At 43.7% G+C, this 17,633-nt stretch overlaps 1 protein-coding gene across 3 annotated transcripts; it reads left to right on the top strand.

Annotated features, from left to right (window-relative positions):
- The first annotated feature begins 1,433 nt into the window (after nucleotides 1–1,433).
- On the top strand, nucleotides 1,434–17,120 carry HELT (helt bHLH transcription factor). 3 transcript variants are annotated; one of them, XM_081876003.1, is made up of 4 exons: nucleotides 1,434–1,528; nucleotides 13,712–13,816; nucleotides 14,116–14,212; nucleotides 16,322–17,120. In XM_081876003.1, the coding sequence occupies exons 2-4, from the start codon at nucleotides 13,799–13,801 to the stop codon at nucleotides 16,807–16,809; spliced, it is 603 nt and encodes a 200-aa protein (XP_081732129.1). In that variant the 5' UTR covers nucleotides 1,434–1,528; nucleotides 13,712–13,798; the 3' UTR covers nucleotides 16,810–17,120. The 3 variants fall into 3 exon arrangements, with proteins under 3 accessions (XP_081732129.1, XP_081732128.1, XP_081732127.1); XM_081876002.1 differs by lacking the exon at nucleotides 1,434–1,528 and adding an exon at nucleotides 12,679–13,047; XM_081876001.1 differs by lacking the exon at nucleotides 1,434–1,528 and having other exon boundaries at nucleotides 13,457–13,816.
- Nucleotides 17,121–17,633: the final 513 nt, after the last annotated feature.

Genomic DNA, 17,633 nt, shown 5'->3' with positions numbered 1-17,633 from the left:
TTGGGAACTTAAAAAAAGTTTTTGACATTACTTTTGTGGCAACATGGGAAAGAAGCACAGACAGAGCGCAACTATGCAATCCACACTGAAATGGTTTCGCAAATTGCACAGAGGAAGAGCACTTTACTTGCAGAATTAAGGTAGGTGTAAATTGCTGTATTTCAAAAAGGGAAAAGAAGAAGAAGAAGAAGAAACATAGGTATACAACAGATCACTATATTATACTCAAACAGTTTCAAAAAACAAGACTGGTAATGCTATTTTCATCCTATCCTTCCTTCTCACGGTAATTCTCCCTTGTGAATTACAGAAAGACCTATCTACTTTGCTCATATCTTTGTAAGTTTGAAGCTTCATTCTTTTTATTACATCTGTGGTAGAGCTTTTCAAAATGTAATTCCTATTGTGTCCCAGGTCAGGCAAGTTAAAGGACATTCGGCTGTATCTCAGGAGATTGTCCACATTGTACATTTCTTGACCAGTTGCTTACACAATCCAAGCTACAAGTCGTTTTGCAAATTGTCTGGAGCACTTGTCCTTTGCTCCAGAAGAAAGGTTCCTTTCCTAAAGCAACACGAAGGAAATAATGCCAAAATAATGCCTCTTGCTAAATGTTATATATCCATCCATTTCCGTCCTGGCAGATGTCTTTGTAGAGCACTTAAGGCCACTCTGTCTGTTAGCAGCCATTCTAAAGGAAGCATGTTTGAAATCAAATTCATTAACAGGAACAGGATTGATAGCTTTGAGCCTGTGGTCCATTTTATTTTGAGGGGGGTTTTTTGTGGAGGTGGTGCTAATGGTACACTGAATGTGTGCAATTCTGTTTGAGGCAAGATTATATATCAGTGTGAAACAGCAAAAACAACAACAACTATCTAATATGCTTAAAACTTTTCCATTACCATTTGATCCATTCCTATGTCTCCTTACCTGATAGGAAGGAGCCTTGAACTTTTTTGGGCTTACTTTTGAATAGACGTATCTAGGATTTCTCCATAATTTTTAAAAGTCCTATAGCATCTAATTTGATGACAGTTTAAGTGTCAAGTTCCCAAATTGTTCTCAATTATTCCGTGGTGCTTCTACATTCATTGGCATGCTGGAAGGTGGGAGTATATTTACAAAAAAAAATTGAGTTGTTTGCTGCAACTGAAAATTGCATTGCAAAAGAATTTGGGAAGAATACAAGGGTGCTGGTAGTACTTTTTGTGGCTTATCATCCTAGATAGACTATTTGATAGTTCCACTGAAACATTTATTTTTATGCAAAATATTTGTGTGTCATCTTTCCTACAAAAATATGTTTGAGTTAGTATATAAAAATCAACAATAAAAGCTTTCCTAGAGGATTTTAAATTATTTATTACTTCTGTCCTTTCTCCCAGGAAGAGAGACTCATATGCATAAACAAGAATCTGCTTATAATACAGATTGCCTTGCTGGGTGCAATCCATATTCTCTCGGTTATAAAGCCAGCTGCATTCCACTGAAGGCAACTGTTTAAAACGCTATTAATAATAATTCGGTATGTTCTCTCACCACTTGGGGGCAGCAGCCAACACCAAATATAAAGTTTCACCATCAGATATACTTCCTGTAACTTGCCTGTGATGCTCAAAACTGTATGTTTCCTTTTTACAAAAGGAAATGCAAATTAACCTCTCTTTCTATTTGCAGGATTTTTCTTTTTTCGTTATGCATTAAATATCTGTGTTCAGCAGGGGAAAGTATGTTAGACCGCACACATTTCATACAAATAGTTATACACAGAGGTGAGTCCATAATAGTACTGATATACTACAGTAAATGTTTGTTGCTTTTAAACCAATCAATTAATCAGCTAAACAATGCAGTATTGGAATGCAGATTATATTTAATTAAATGCAGGTGGAGCTGTGGTGTAAACCACTGAACCTCTTGGGCTTCCGGTCAGAAGGTTGACGGTTCGAATCCGTGCAACGGGATGAGCTCCCGTTCCTCTGTCCAAGCTTCTGCCAGCCTAGCAGTTCGAAAGCATACCAGCGCAAGTACCTAAATAGGTACCACTGTGGCAGGAAGGTAAATGGCGTTTCTGTGCACTCTGGCACTCATCATAGTGTTCCATTGCGCCGAAGCGGTTCAGTCATGCTGGCAACATGACCCTGAAAGCTGTCTGTGGACCAATGCCAGCTCCCTCAGCCTGAAAAGCGAGGTGAGAGCCGTACCCCATAGTCACCTTTGACTGGACTTAACTGTCCAGGGTTGATTTACCTTTACCTTATATTTAATTATTATGACTGCAATACTGTGCATAATTATAATTTCTCAGTAGTACAATCTTATTTGTGTTTATCCAGAAGTCTTACTGAGTTCAGCGGGGCTTACACCCAGATAAGAGTGCATTGGATCGCAGCCCCTAACCCCAGTAACTTCAATGGAATTTAAACTGAACTGAATTCAGGATCGTAACAGCTTCCATTTGATGCAACCATTTGTTATTTAGAGAATCTTCTTACAGGCCAGTCTTATCCTCTGTTGTGGGATATGCAAGTGGGAGAGAATCTCTAGCTCATCATTCTTGAACTGGCTGATACAGCATCACTTTGCATTATTGACAGCTCTGCAGTCCTGATGTGGCATCAGCACAAAGGACCTAAATGATGATCCATCTGCAGCGATGCAGCTGCAAGGATATGATATATGACACGTGGTCTTAAGTCAAGGAATGGCAGTTGTGACATTAGTCAGCATCTTATCCACTAGTGCAAATTCTGAACATTGCAACAGTTAAAGGCTGTGGTTAAAAACAACAAAACCAAACCCCACTACCTATATAGGAATACAGGAAACTGTATATTACCAATTCAGACTATCTAGCCCAGGAATCTAGATTCAGGTAGGTAGCTGTGTTGGTCTGACGCAGTCGAAATATATATAAAAATATAAAATTGTCCGGTAGCACCTTAGAGACCAACTAAGTTTGTTCTTGGTATTAGCCATGGGTAGGCAAACTAAGGCCCAGGGGCTGGATCCAGCCCAATCACCTTCTCAATCCGGCCAGTGGACGGTCCGGGAATCAGCGTATTTTTACATGAGTAGAATGTGTCCTTTTATTTAAAATGCATCTCTGTGTTATTTGTGGGGCATAGGAATTCATTCATTTCCCCCCAAAAAATATAGTCCAGCCCCCCACAAGGTCTGAGGGACAGTGGACTGGCCCCCTGCTGAAAAAGTTTGCTGACCCCTGGTATAAGCTTTCATGTGCACGCACAGGTATCTGAAGAAGTGTGCATTCACACGAAAGCTTATACCAAGAACAAACTTAGTTGGTCTCTAAGGTGCTACTGGACAATTTTTTTATTTATATATATATTTAGCCCAGGATTATTAACACTGATTGGCAGCAGCCCAGGGTTTCAGGATGAAATCCTTCCTATCCCTACCTGGAAATGCCAGAGATTGAACCTGAGGCCCTTTGCATACAAAGCATGTTCTCTGGCACTGAGCTATAGCCTGTGCCTAAATGCTTAAAGGAACTGGTGCTGTACTTGTTGTTGTTTAGTCGTTTAGTCATGTCCGACTCTTCGTGACCCCATGGACCAGAGCACGCCAGGCACTCCTGTCTTCCACTGCCTCCCGCAGTTTGGTCAAACTCATGCTAGTTGCTTCGAGAACACTATCCAACCATCTCGTCCTCTGTCGTCCCCTTCTCCTTGTGCCCTCCATCTTTCCCAACATCAGGGTCTTTTCCAGGGAGTCTTCTCTTCTCATGAGGTGGCCAAAGAATTGGAGCCTCAGCTTCACGATCTGTCCTTCCATTGAGCACTCAGGGCTGATTTCCTTCAGAATGGAGAGGTTTGATCTTCTTGCAGTCCATGGGACTCTCAAGAGTCTCCTCTAGCACCATAATTCAAAAGCACCAATTCTTCGGCGATCAGACTTCTTTATAGTCCAGCTTTCATTTCCATACATCACTACTGGAAAAACCATAGCTTTAACTATACGGACCTTTGTTGGCAAGGTGATGTCTCTACTTTTTAAGATGCTGTCTAGGTTAGTCACTGCTTTTGTACTGTACATCTGTAAATATATAAAATGTCCAGTAGCACCTTAGAGACCAACTAAGTTTGTTCTTGGTATGAGCTTTCATGTGCATGCACACTGTTTGTATATGTGCTATGAGTAATGCATACCAGGCCAGCCCCACTCATGCACAATCAAAGAATTGATGACTTCATTCTTATTTTGGACTAATCTAGCATTTTGCACCAGAACAGCCCTACCAGGGTTACAGATGTTAACCAGCTACCGTCCCTGTTCTTAATCTAGTTAGGCTGTCCCCCTGCAGAATATAATTTGACCCTTCTGTAGAAGATTTCAGTAGAAGATTTCACAGTTAGCATTATCGCCTGCTAATGTCTGCAAATCAAGATGCTGTAAAAAGCACAAGAGCATACGTTAATAATATAATCGGCATTCCTAATGGGGAGTGTGTATACATCCTGCCCCTTGTACTGGACCCTTTTAAAAGTCTGTAAATGCTATTGTTAGAATTTGTGCCTCACCATCAGAGTTCAGGGAGAGTAATTAATATTTTTAAATAGGGTAATTGATACTGCATATGTTTTCCTTTATCTTTTACAACTACATGAGTGGCAGAAATTCAGAAGGGTGGATTTTTGCCAGTACGGATAGAAAAAGCCGCATTTACCAAATTTCTCCTTGTTTAATCAGTCTTTTTTGTGGATAAATGTGATTATTAAAAATTAAAGGTCAGGGAGGGGTTGAAATTCTGGCAATAAAACAAGATGATACATTTCTGCTTCTCGTGGAGAGTGGTAGAGTTCTCAAGTTATCATTTGCACCTATCGTTTATTGTTTTGCATCAGTAGTGATACAAAAACAAAACCAGAGAAGGCACAGCAAATGAATAACAACACTCGGAAGACAGTTGCGGAAGCACAATATGGATAATAGTGCTCAGACTGCACTTTGTTCGCTGTTTCCCCTTCTATGTTGACCTGGCCGCATTGCTAGGAAGAGGGAAGGCTGCCTAATGTCTACAACTGTTAATTAGGGTCTAGCATTGTCCACTTGGTGGCAGTATGACCAGAGCATCCCTGTATGCCTGGGTTTGAAGCTAGAGTCTTATAGAAACTGGGTAGAAATTTACCAAAAATGTATTTCTGCCTTGGATAGTTGGTCAAATCCGCAGGAACTATAAGGTTGCCAACTTTTAACTGGGTTCTACTCTGGTGCCTTTCTGCCGTCATTGGCGGAGAATAATGCTTATCTCATTGCCTTGAAAAGTTTCATCTGCTGATTTCTATAGGTCAGCCTTCCCTCAGCCTGCTGCCCTCCCCACATCTCGGACTGCAATTTCTATCTACTGCAGCCTGCATGGTTATTATTATTACTATTTATTAAATTTGTATACTGCCCTTCATCTGTAGATTTCAGGGCAGTTTATAGTTGTACTTCAAAGCATCTGCAGGGCACCAAGCCAGGGAAGGCTTCTGTAGCTCAAGCTGCTCTTAAACATATAGGAGCCATTCAGGTTCCAGACATGTCTAGTTTATCTGCTGGAATGGCATATGATTTACAGGACAGGGAATGCACACACAGCCATGTTAAATTTTGCATCAGGCAGTTCTAACTAAATGTGAGCCATTCAGGGATCATAAAATATCAAATGCCTGGGATATTTCAAGGGTTCTGCACTCATCCTTAGCACCTTGACATTGACCTATTGCACGTTTATGATTTCTGACTTCCTAACCAGGGACGTGGGTGGCGCAGTGGGTTAAACCACAGAGCCTAGGACTTGCTGATCAGAAGGTTGGTGGTTCGAATCCCCGCGACGGGGTGAGCTCCCGTTGCTCAGTCCCTGCTCCTGCCAACCTAGCAGTTCGAAAGCATGTCAAAGTGCAAGTAGATAAATAGGTACCGCTCCGGCGGGAAGGTAAACAGTGTTTCCGTGCACTGCTCTGGTTCACCAGAAGCAGCTTAGTCATGCTGGCCACATGACATGGAAGCTGTCTGCAGACAAATGCTGGCTCCCTCAGCCAGTAAAGCGAGATGAGCGCCGCAACCCCAGAGTCAGCCACAACTGGACCTAATGGTCAGGGGTCCCTTTACCTTTGCCTTTAAGAAAGCAAGAGAACCTGTGTGCTTCCCCTTTTCCTCCTTCTCCTCTGCTATGCAAACTCCCTTCCTGTCTCTTTTCAGAGGTAATCAATGTGCACAGCTCCATTTCCGCCAATATTAATGCTAACCATGGCTAGTTTTCAGGCAGAGGCTGGAACCAGGGTTAAGAGAAGGATTGGCAACACTAGCCGAGTTTGCATGTGAGAGGACGATGAAGAAGAAATGTACAAGCCTGTGGAGTCTTGTTGGATTTCCTAAACACAGCTAAGAGAACAAGAACACCCTCTCTACCCCAGGCCCCTAATACTGGTTTGCTCTGGTTGAGTTGCCAAGCTGTTTTTCTGACAGGACTCCTCTTCTCTAATAGCTTCATGATAGGAACAAATTCAGATCAGCTTTTTTAGACAGGACAGGACTGTGGCTGCCCCACCCTCTTTCCCACAGGACACACATGTGCAGGTCATCCAAGGAGGGAGATTATTGCGGAGGAGACAAAGAGGGAGATTATTGGGGCTTGTAGCCATCTCTGTCTTGGCGCATTTCAAAAAACTGGCCCTAGAAGAAAATATTTGCAGGTGGCCTGGCATATAGAAAGAGCCTTCAGCAGGTTCATGATGAAAGCTTTATTGCCAAGCACATTACCAGGGTCATGCCTCTAGTTGTGTAGAAAGGATGTGCTTTTAGAACAGCCTCCTTCTGGACCTCCACCCAAATCTGAACTTGAGCGTTTTTTGAAGCCAATGGAGGGTACTTTTCTTCAGGCAGGCATTGGAAACTGGCTACAGCAACAGATTACTGTGAAAGGGTTTGTTTACTAGCACCATAACTGCAATTATTATTAAATTTCTTTTTTTGTTATATATGCCACATATCACCTCTTTGATAGATGAGCAATCATTAGACAACAATAACTACATGCCACTGTAAGCAGGCAAATATATTATATAACATTGGGCAGTTTTTCCTGGTGTTCATTCAGACATGGATTTGTATTTTTTAAAGCTCAGAGACAGTTTGGGAGGACAGAGATGTGGAGTTTTCTGCTCAACGCACCATCTGCTTCTCCTCTCCCATCTTGACAATCTGCTCTGCTGTTTTTCTTTTGCATGGATGTTCTTTGTTTTTTAATGTTTGGATTGCTAGCTGCTTTGATTTTTGTGTGTGTGAGAAAATCGAGGGAATAAATTTCTAAAAGCCCATTAAAATTGACCTCTGTAATTCACTGTAGGTGGTGCTGCCCTTGAAGATGACTCAGAAGTTTCAGTGGGTGGGAAACGCTATAGCTGCCGTCCAAAAAGGATATGGAGTGGCATGTGCATATCTGACTACTGTTCTGCAAATAACATTGCTTATCTGTTTCCTTCTGAGCACAACTCAAGGTGCTGGTTTAACCATTAAGCCACTTCATCACTTTCTCTCACTCTCCCACTCCCCTTGCTGTTGTCGTCCCCGCCCCCAGACCAGACACTCCTGCACAAACTCCTCACAACTGCTAGGAGTAAGTCCTTTAAAGCCCCGAAATGATAAGATGATATTCTTATCAAAGTTAACATTTGTTCCCCTTCTTCCCACATTCCCCCAAAAGTTTGTAAGACCTTTTTATTCTTGCTAGAATCCAGTGACTCTAACAGATCTGCTTTTAAGTCTAGCTGGTGGGTTTTCCCCCAATCAATTTGATTGTTTGTAGCCAATGGCTATTACAATATGAACACAATAAAAAAAAAATCCTTCCAGTAGCACCTTAGAGACCAACTAAGTTTGTTATTGCTATGAGCTTTCGTGTGCATGCACACTTCTTCAGATATGCATGCACATGAAAGCTCATACCAATAACAAACTTAGTTGGTCTCTAAGGTGCTACTGGAAGGAATTTTTGTTTGTTTGTTTCGACTACGGCAGACCAACACGGCTACCTACCTGTAACTAGAAATATGAACACAAATCGCACAGCTGCAAAACAGAACAAAAAGCATTGCGTACACCAGAACAAGCCAAATCTACAATGTCAACATCCCTAGGATTTAGCACTGGTGGTTGTATTAAGCTGCAGCTCCCATAAATAACTTCATACTGAATTTGCAGTTATTAATAATTTCCTTCGATGGTTAGTGCTATAGTTAAAGTTTATTTCTATGCTGCCTTTCAACCCCCCCCCCGAAAAAAGCCCCCAAGACGGTTCACACACAATAATTCCCAAATACAAAACTCAACCAAAAATACATTTAAAAAGTACAACTTACACAAAAAATTAGACAACAAAATCTTAATATTTCAGAAAAGACCAAAAGCAAAATATATTCATGTTCCTTTGCCCAAATGGGAAACGGCAGCCCCCAGAAAGTCACCAGGGAGAGCAGGAGTAAATCCTTAAGGGGTATTTCATCCTTACAAAGGTCCCAAGCAGAGGTGTGGGAGGTGGGAAGACTGCAGCAGATTCTGGACTGAGATTGCAGAATTCTCCAGATATAAAACATGCAATTACTGGAGAGTAAAGGTAAAGGACCCCTGGGTGCTCCAGTCAAAGGGGTTGCAGCGCTGTGGTCTAAACCACTGAGCCTCTTGGGCTTACAGATCAGAAGGTTGGCAGTTCACTGTATTGTTACAGTTAACTTATATAACTACATATACACATACACAACAAAGGAGGAAATATAGGTTGCAATTCTTTACACATTTATGTGGGAATAAGTTCTGTTTTTATATTTTGCCATGATTACAATTATTTTTCCATGCAACCGTTCCGCCAAGGAATTCTGGGTGACATACACAGTCCCCTCCCCCTTTTTCCCTCACAACAACCTTGTGGAGTAGGCTAGGCTGAGAGAAAGTTACTAACCCAAGGTCACCCCAGTGAGCATCATGGCCAAGTAGGGATTTGAACTCTGCTCTCCCAGATTCCTAACTCAGCACTCTAAGCACTGCACAACACTGCCTCTACATTAGGTGCATACTGATTACAGTGGGACTTACTTCTTGGTAAAAATTTCTAGGATTGGGGTGTTAGAACCTCGATTCAATTTCTTTCCATGACAACACAAAACAAAAACAGTTGGACTGGCCCTGAAATCAGGTTGCGCGAAGCTCAACAAAGATCCCAAATCATTTGAAATTATTGTTTCGCTGCCAGCCCCAACTTGCATTTATGTCTGTGAATGACCCTCTATAACTTTATCCCCATCATCAAAGATCCTTCTTTAAATGAAGCAAATGGCTATTATGGAAGAAGGATTGCGTAGAGAGGCAATGCTGAAGTAAAAGCAAAAACCAATTCTTGCTTTTGTGTGGTATGTCTCTTGCCAGATATTAGCCTATTAAAACAAGTGCAGGTTACAGCATAATTTCCCAATAAGGTTTTGAATTGGGGGGAGGGGGGTCTTCCAAGTATGCCAACTGTGCTCAAATGCAGGTGTCAGTGCTTTTATGTGTTTATGTCATGTTTCTGTATCATATACATTCTTATCATTAATGTATGCAATTACCGCATAATTAAGAAATAATTAATATTATATATTAATAGCTGTATGGTATTCGGTGTCAATTTGCGGCAGCGCTTTAACAGGTGTATGCTAGCATGAGGCATTAAGTCCAATCCTTTGTGTGTTTACACAGTAAGTCCCATTCTATTCAATGGAGATTGCTCCCAAGTAAAATACACAGAGGATTGCAGCCTCTGGATGGAAAGAACTGCTTTGCATTCAAACCGCCTTGTTTCTTGTGTGTAAAGAAAAATGAGTGTTTTCCAGATTTATGTCTATCTTGAAACCTCATTGCTAAAGTGCTTAAAAATAAATCGCAAACCAAGGGAGCTTTTTCTATGTATATACATGAAATAATGGCCATAGGGAGTACCCATTTCTAAATGTATGAAACATGTGCACTCTACTGTTTATGATGAATAAAAGAGTGGTGTGATGAGGGTTTTGTGTTTTTCTGGAGAGTTAAACGATAAATGCTCTTATACTTCTGGAAGTCTCCAACTAGAAATGTGTCAAGAGCTTTCCAAAGCAGCTCATAATGTCTGTCTGGGGCCCTCATTGTTAGTCTGAGCAGAGATGTAACGTTAGAAATCAGAAGTAAAAGCAAACATCTCCCCTTAATATGCCATAACGTTTCCAGCACTCCAGCTCCATCACCCCTGTCATATCCACTTTGCATGTGTCCTTTCTAGCTTCCATTGTCAGCCTGAACCTGCACCTCATCCAAGCCTGTCCTGACCGAGACACAATTCTCCGGCAGGGAAAAAGAAGCAAATAAACAAGTTGAGTGGTGTAAAAAAAAGGGGGGTTGCCTTGCAGGTGCCTGCAGCTGGCGGTTAACACAGACAGTAAGAGGATCAACTCCATCTCCACTGGCTGGAAAGAGAGGGAGAGAAATAAAGCTCCCACATTTACTATTCACAGTTTAGTTAATTTGGATGATAACGGTTAGTTTCTAATCCCATTGTGCAGAATTGAATATACTGAAACCTACAAGCCTTCTGAAAGAGTGTATCTTGCAAACAGGACAACAATCAGGAGCGTCTCTCTCCCCCCCCCCCCCTGAACCGTGCAAGACACGCACAGTTTTGGATAACATTTTGTAGGGGTTTGTTTAGTCACCCATCAGGTTGCAGACAAAACAGGTTACAGACAAAGCATCAAGAAGCGAGAGCTCTTTAAACAGACAAGAATCTGAATTTGCATTTTGCAGCAATCAAAAAAAGAAATACAAAATAACCAAAAGCAAACCAAAACTACAGTTCTAGGAGATATTAAATGGCACAGTTTCCTTCATGTAAAAATAAAATTATAAAAATCAGGGAGGAGAACAGTAACCTATTTCTTAAAACAGTTTGCAGAACGTCTATCTGAAACTATATTTCTGACTCTTTTTTAAAAAACACGTTCATAATATTGCTTTGGAGAATACACCGTTTCCACGATGGAACGGACTAAAGTTTGGATACACTGGCACACATCTCCAAAGTCTAGGTGATGTTTTTATTTGGACGTGCAAACTATAGTCACATTCTGAGTTGAATTTGTTATTCATTTAGTCGATGTGTAAATTGGGCTTGTCTGAGGGGCGGGGGTGTCCCTATACAACTAAATAAGAAGGTGCCAATGAAAGTTGAAAGAGGCACGAAAATGCGCTCCGAAGATTTGGAGAGGAAAAGGATACACCCTCTTTTTTAGCTAATTTCCTCAAGTTCCTGTTTGTGTGTTTTCGATATTTTCCTCTTCAAGCCTTTCAAAAGAAAGCAAGCAACTTCCCCAAGCTCCATTATTCCCTCTCCGGCCCCCCCTCGGACAAACTTGTTGCCCCCCAAAAAGACAGCCCTTTGCGCTCTCAAGGCGAGAAGCGCGGCTGCCAGAACAGAGGCCCTAGGAAAAAAGTTAACAATGCTGTGAAAATATGTTTGCAGAAAATAGACAATTGTTGGATTAGACGTATTCAAGTATGAAATAATGCCTTTTTGTGTAAAAACTTCAGCAATGTGCGTGTACAAAAGTTCCCTGTGGCAGTTACTTGCTCCCTTTGTGAGCGTTGCGCTTTGGCGTCTCCACTTGGCGCATTTCACTCCCAGCCCCTTTAAACGCGATTGTTTCTTTCTTTCTAATGACATTTACCGGATCAAAACATGCTGTTAATTCGATCAGAAAGCTTTACCCTCCCTAACAATGCCACAATAATTTCTCCTGAAGTTTGTTAAATTGACCAAAATTAGGCAAATGAATAGGGGGTCTGTAGGCGACCCTTCTCGCAGGTGACACCACATAATGCACTCTCAGACCAGCTGCGATCCCCTCTTTATTTTGCCCCTCTTTTCTTTGACCCGCATTATTAAGATTTAGGCCCAATGAAACCATTCACACTTTTCAATGGGATATTTTCCTATAGGATAATAGGCTACAAATTGAGCCTCTCCAAAGCAGCGAGAAGGAGGGGAAAAATAACAACCTCGAGAGACACACACACACTACAGAAACGACCGTCGTGTGCCAAAGGTTTGAGGGAGGCTCCTAAGGTCTGCAGAGGGGAGGAGAGAAAAATTTAAAGGACGGGGTGGGGGGAGAGAATCTCGTGCCAGCCTCCAGTCCCCACACCTGCCGGGGTGTCCCCGCCACATAAAGCGGGAGAAACAAAAAGGCCTGGCTGCCATCTCTCATAAAGATGGACGTGTCACCAAGTCGTGTGAGAAAAGCCTGAGAACAAACGGGCCCACTCCGTCTCCAAGGGCTCTTCCTTGAACTGGGCGGAACAGCCTATTAAGGGCTTACTTAATTACTTTAATGACTCTGGACAGGCTTTAAAATGCAGTCAGCGCTTGGACAGGGAAGGGGGGCGGCGGCAGGGTGTGTGCCTGTGTGTCTTGGGCTGGGGGGAGAGTGTGGGGTGCCTGGGATTTGTAAACAGGCGGCCGTCGTGTGAGAGACCGACCAGGCGCTTGGCGGCCCAGTGAAAGAAGACGGCCAGTGTTTCGCAGCCTGCAGGCGCGCCACTGCGCTCAGCTCCCTCAGCCCTGCGCGGGTCGTTGCCATGCAAATGCCCTTCGGGGGCCGATCACGTGTCCTTTGAAGGGCCACGTGGAGTGACAAAGCTGATCTGACGTCCCCCCACCCTTACACGCCCCTTAGGCTGGGGGTGTGGGGTGGGTGGGGGAAGACCCGAACATACACACATTTTAAAAAACTGATCTTTAATGCATGCCTCCTCCTCCTCCTAACGCTGCTTTCCCTAATCCTGGGGAATCAGGCAGGCCATGAATATATCCCCCCACCCTCCCTCAGAAATGATCGCTTTATAAACCGCCCCTTGGAAGTTAGGGCTCTGCAATCCACCTGGGCCACTTGAAGGAGGACATCGGGTGCCTTCTGCGAGCTTCTCCCCCAGCAGCGGCTTCTTGTCACGATGGCCTCCAAACTGAAGGAACGGAAAGTGAGTTGGAGAAGGGAAGGTGGCCTGCGCGCTGCCACCGGGCTCGACCTTTCCTCAAGGAACTGGTGGCCCTTAGCTGCACAGGCTTAGACATCGGTTTTGAAGCTTGTGATTATGTGTGGGATGGGGGGAGGGCAGTACCAGAACTCAGGAAATAGAAAGAAAGAGGCGAAGTCTCGAAACTCCTGAGATATAGGAACCTTGCAGTATTTGACGCTTCATATATCTGGACGTTTCAAATCTCGTGTGAAAGTTTCCAATATCTCAGTTTTGAGGCTTTGCCGTCCCCCACCCCAGTTTGCCTTCTTAGGATTATGGTACCATCAGCAGATGATAGTACCATCAGCAGATGATGGGCCCATCATCGTCTCCAGCAGTAAGGATGCTGCATTGCTAAGTTTTGGGGAGGTTTCTGTTTCTTTTTTGTCTCCAGTATGTCAAAAGCTTGGAGAGTTGGATAGGAGGAGCTCACAAGTGCCTGGCTCTTAAAGAGTTGTTCCAAGCTGTACAGAAGTAGGTTGTTGAAGGGCAGAGAAGTGTCTGGAGACGTCAAGAAAAATTAAAGGTGATGGAGCGACTTCGCGTTCTGATGCGATGCTCCCTTCCATCTTGCCATACCACACGTGTGTCTAGCCTAAGCCTGTCGTTCTCATGCATTTTCCAGAGGATCCCGGTCTCCCATAAAGTGATCGAGAAAAGGAGAAGGGACCGGATCAACCGCTGTCTGAACGAACTCGGGAAGACGGTGCCAATGGCTTTGGCAAAACAGGTGCGCATCCCAAAGTTGCGTTTTGCGTCTTTTCGGCCGAGAGGGGAAGCAATTTGCGTACGTGGGGTTACTTAGGAGTGGTTGCTGCTGTTCTTTTTGCATGGAGAGGGGTGTGTGTATGTGGCAGTTTGCAATATAAGGGGATCGTGATCATAGCTTTGTGAATGAAACAAGTGTGGCTTATCCCTGCTCATTTGCAAGCCTTTTTGTCGTTTGGTTATCTCACTGGATTCAAAGCTCCGGGTGCACGGAGTTGGAAAACAACTCCCTGAAGTCCTGTCTGCCTTTGTGCATTTCAGAGTTCCGGCAAGCTGGAGAAAGCGGAGATCCTGGAGATGACCGTCCAGTACCTGCGGGCCCTTCACTCTGCAGATTTCCCTCGGGGGAGAGAAAAGGGTAGGCGCGCTCTTCTGCCGTGGCTGTGCGTTTCTGGCCACGCAGGCGCGCAGGGAGAAGACCCTTGGCCGGGAACTGCTGGCTGAGCTCTGAGAAGCCTTGGGAATGGATCACACTTTGCTGTGGGAAATCCCATTAGTGAAACTGGGGGATCCTGGCGACACGGGTGGAGAGGAAAAGAAATCTCAGCTCGCGACACTGGGAGGGATTTTGGACACAAACGTTTTCACGACCAGATTAGTGGTCCAGGAGTTAAATCGCCAAGGGCAACCCACTAGCTCTTAGACTCAGACCCCCAGTGCAATCTTCTATAAATCTTCTCAGAAGTAAGTCCCATTGATTACAATGGGGCCTGCTCCCAGATAAATGGGTGTGGGGTGGTGGCCTCAGTTTTCAGTATGTAATTTGGGAATCAGTGATTCTACCTCACAGTGAATGGATTGCATGGAACATAAATAAACAATCCTTTACATGAATTAAACTCCCCCCCCCCCAAAGGAGTAAGCAAATTAATGGAAGGTGAAGCTCTCTGTGATTAGAGACAGTGCATTACAGTAGCTTAGGCATTGCTTTGAGCTTTCCAAACCTGGGTGGTTTTGGAGACAAGAGTGCAGGACTCAAACAACATTTCATTTGATCCAGCAAGGTAACTTCATTCCCTGATAAGGAAGGATTTTACAGACTTGTGAGATGTAGAATAATGAAGAAATAATGCATTTATTATGGCACAATCTTCTGTGACCAACAGCCCACTTCATCAGCTAGATGAATCATTAAAACTCAGCAGATGTATATGATGTGAACATATACTCAAATAGGTGTATATTTTTTGTATATACCTGGTTACATAGGGGGGAAGTCCAGTGCAAAATTGTTGGCTGAGAATTTATCAGTACACTCTGAGGCTGTGTACGCACCATAACTTTAAAGCACATTATTTCCATCAAATATCTCTGGGCACTGTAGTTTACTCATCACAGAGTTGCAATTCCCAGCAACCCTTAAGAAACAAAAGTGCTCAGAATACTTTGAGTGGGAACATGTGCTTTAAATGTACTTTAAACATAGCTGCTTTTCCCACCTTAACTAGCAAGACTGCAGAGCATGGGTTGCTCTGTTCTTATGCTGTATTTGCTGATCTACCCCTGATTTGTTAGGCTTCATGGGATGTGTACTGAGCATTCATTTTGAGTTATTGTGGGGAGGTTATGTGATGTCACATCAAGCAATTGTTATCTCACACTTTCCAGTGTGTTTTCCCATCACTGGGGTAGGGAGTGAGCTCATCCACACTCCCTTTTGTCCTGCAATTTATTCCATTTGCCCCATGATTTCTAGGCATGGGTCTGAGAGGTTTTTCTTCTGTCCCTCTGCCTTCCCCTGGAAATCCCACAGTTTACTGCTGAATCAGTACATACATAAATCTGGAGAAAACCCATTTGACGTTTGTTCTGATGCAGTAGTAAACCACAGGTTTTCCCAGGGGAAGTGGCAGGACAAAAGGAATACCTCTTGGCCCCCTGCCTAGAAATCATGATACAAATGTAAGTGTGGATGAGCCCTTTGTCACACAAGAGACCAAACCAACTCTAATTGTGCAACTTTAATTTGCCAGTATATGGCTGAATCCTATCCGAAAACAGCAACATTCTTGAAGCCTCCTTTGTTGCATTGCCTTCTACAGGATGCCCTTGTTAACCAATGCACCTTTTCCCATGTGTAAAATGGTCAGGTGAAGAAGATACAGGTGAATACCTGCAAAGGTGCAGGAGCCTTGTCCTACTTTTTTACTTCGCCACTCCACTGAGACCCCCCACTTGGGAAGCACTAGTTTCCAAACTCTACTTACTAAATTAGGCAAAACAGGTTCCCATTAATTTGCTGCAAGAGGCAGGAAAAACAGGGTGTCGATTGTAGGGTGGGGTGTTTGAGTTTCTTCCTGGCCCATGTAGGCAAGCCATGGTTCCAAACCACACACCCCACAGGGGGCAATTTGATTTTGAAGAGGGGCAGTTCAAGAATGAGTTATTAACAGTTAATGGCTTTTTAGGCTTCCTCTGTGTGAATAGGAACCACTGCTCTAACCCAGTTTTTCTTTCTTTCCAACAGAGCTTCTAGCTGAATTTGCCAACTACTTTCACTATGGCTACCATGAGTGCATGAAGAACCTAGTTCACTACCTGACCACCGTGGAGAGAATGGAGACCAAGGACACCAAGTACGCCCGGATCCTGGCTTTCCTGCAGTCCAAAGCTCGCTTTGTCACCGAACCCATCTTTTCCTCACTGGGATCTCTCCCAGAGCCAGACTTCTCCTATCAGCTCCCACCAGCTCCAGACTGCTTGGGCCACAACCCCAATGACCCTGTGTTCCAGCAGGGATCTGGACACGGCCCCTTTTCCTGGCACAGCTCCGCTAGGAGTCCCACTATCCCCTACCTCCCCAACGCTCCTGTGCCCCTCACTGGCCCCGGGCAGCAGCGCAGCACCTTCTTGTCATCCGTGCAAAGTCTGGACCGCCACTACCTCAACCTAATTGGCCATTCCCACCCCAACACATTCAGCCTGCCTTCTGGCCAGCATCCATCGGTGCTATAGCCTACGTCTGGCGTTGCCAGCTGGTTGTCCAAAAAGGGTCCCCGTGTCTTAAAGAGCTGCCAGAGAGAGAGAAGTGTATGGCTTTTGCCTCCCCAGTGTTGCCATGCCATTGACCATCTCCGCGTCTTGCAGTTCCTAAAGGCCCAAAATGCCTTCCAAGACCAGGCAGTGCCGAGCTCACCTGCGCATATTACCTATTTATATTATTTCAAGAGAATAAATTATCTGGCCTCCTTCCACAACTGTAAATAGATATGAAATTAACGGTGGAGTGAAATAAAGATATACTTCTGGGAAAAGGTTCAGCCTGAGATATGTTTGCTGTGTTTATTTATTCATCCTTCCGCCAGCCAGTTCTTCTAAATGTTTGCTCTGATTTTGGCACAAATGGAGTAAGGTTAGGTGCACATTAGGTTTGTTTTGTTTTACCTTTTTAAAGAAAGCATTTTTAGAAGAAACAAACACAGCTAAGGGGAATGGAAACTGTATTTAAGTGATGGGGGAGATGCCTGTGCCAAATGGCTAAGGATGGTATCGTACACCAAGAAAATTAGTAGGTTATTTTGCTATTGGTTTGATAGGAGCCAGGTTGCACCACAAGACTTTAACTTATGCAGATGTGTCCTTTGATGCGGGAAGGGAATACCCTGGTACATATATGGTGTTGTTTGTTGTTGCAACCTGGCCTTGAGATCTCCATGCTTCCTTGGAAGCAAACCTTATAGGATTTAATCTCAAGGGTTCTGGAGCCAATTCACACAATCATATTAGCATGTCATGGAATCATAGAATCACAGAATTGTAGAGTTGGAAGGGACCCCAAG

This window comes from Podarcis erhardii (genome assembly GCF_964252035.2).
Source record: "Podarcis erhardii genome assembly, chromosome: 9".
Classification (NCBI taxonomy): Eukaryota; Metazoa; Chordata; class Lepidosauria; order Squamata; family Lacertidae; genus Podarcis; species Podarcis erhardii.
This window is presented reverse-complemented; position numbering and strand designations above follow the sequence as displayed.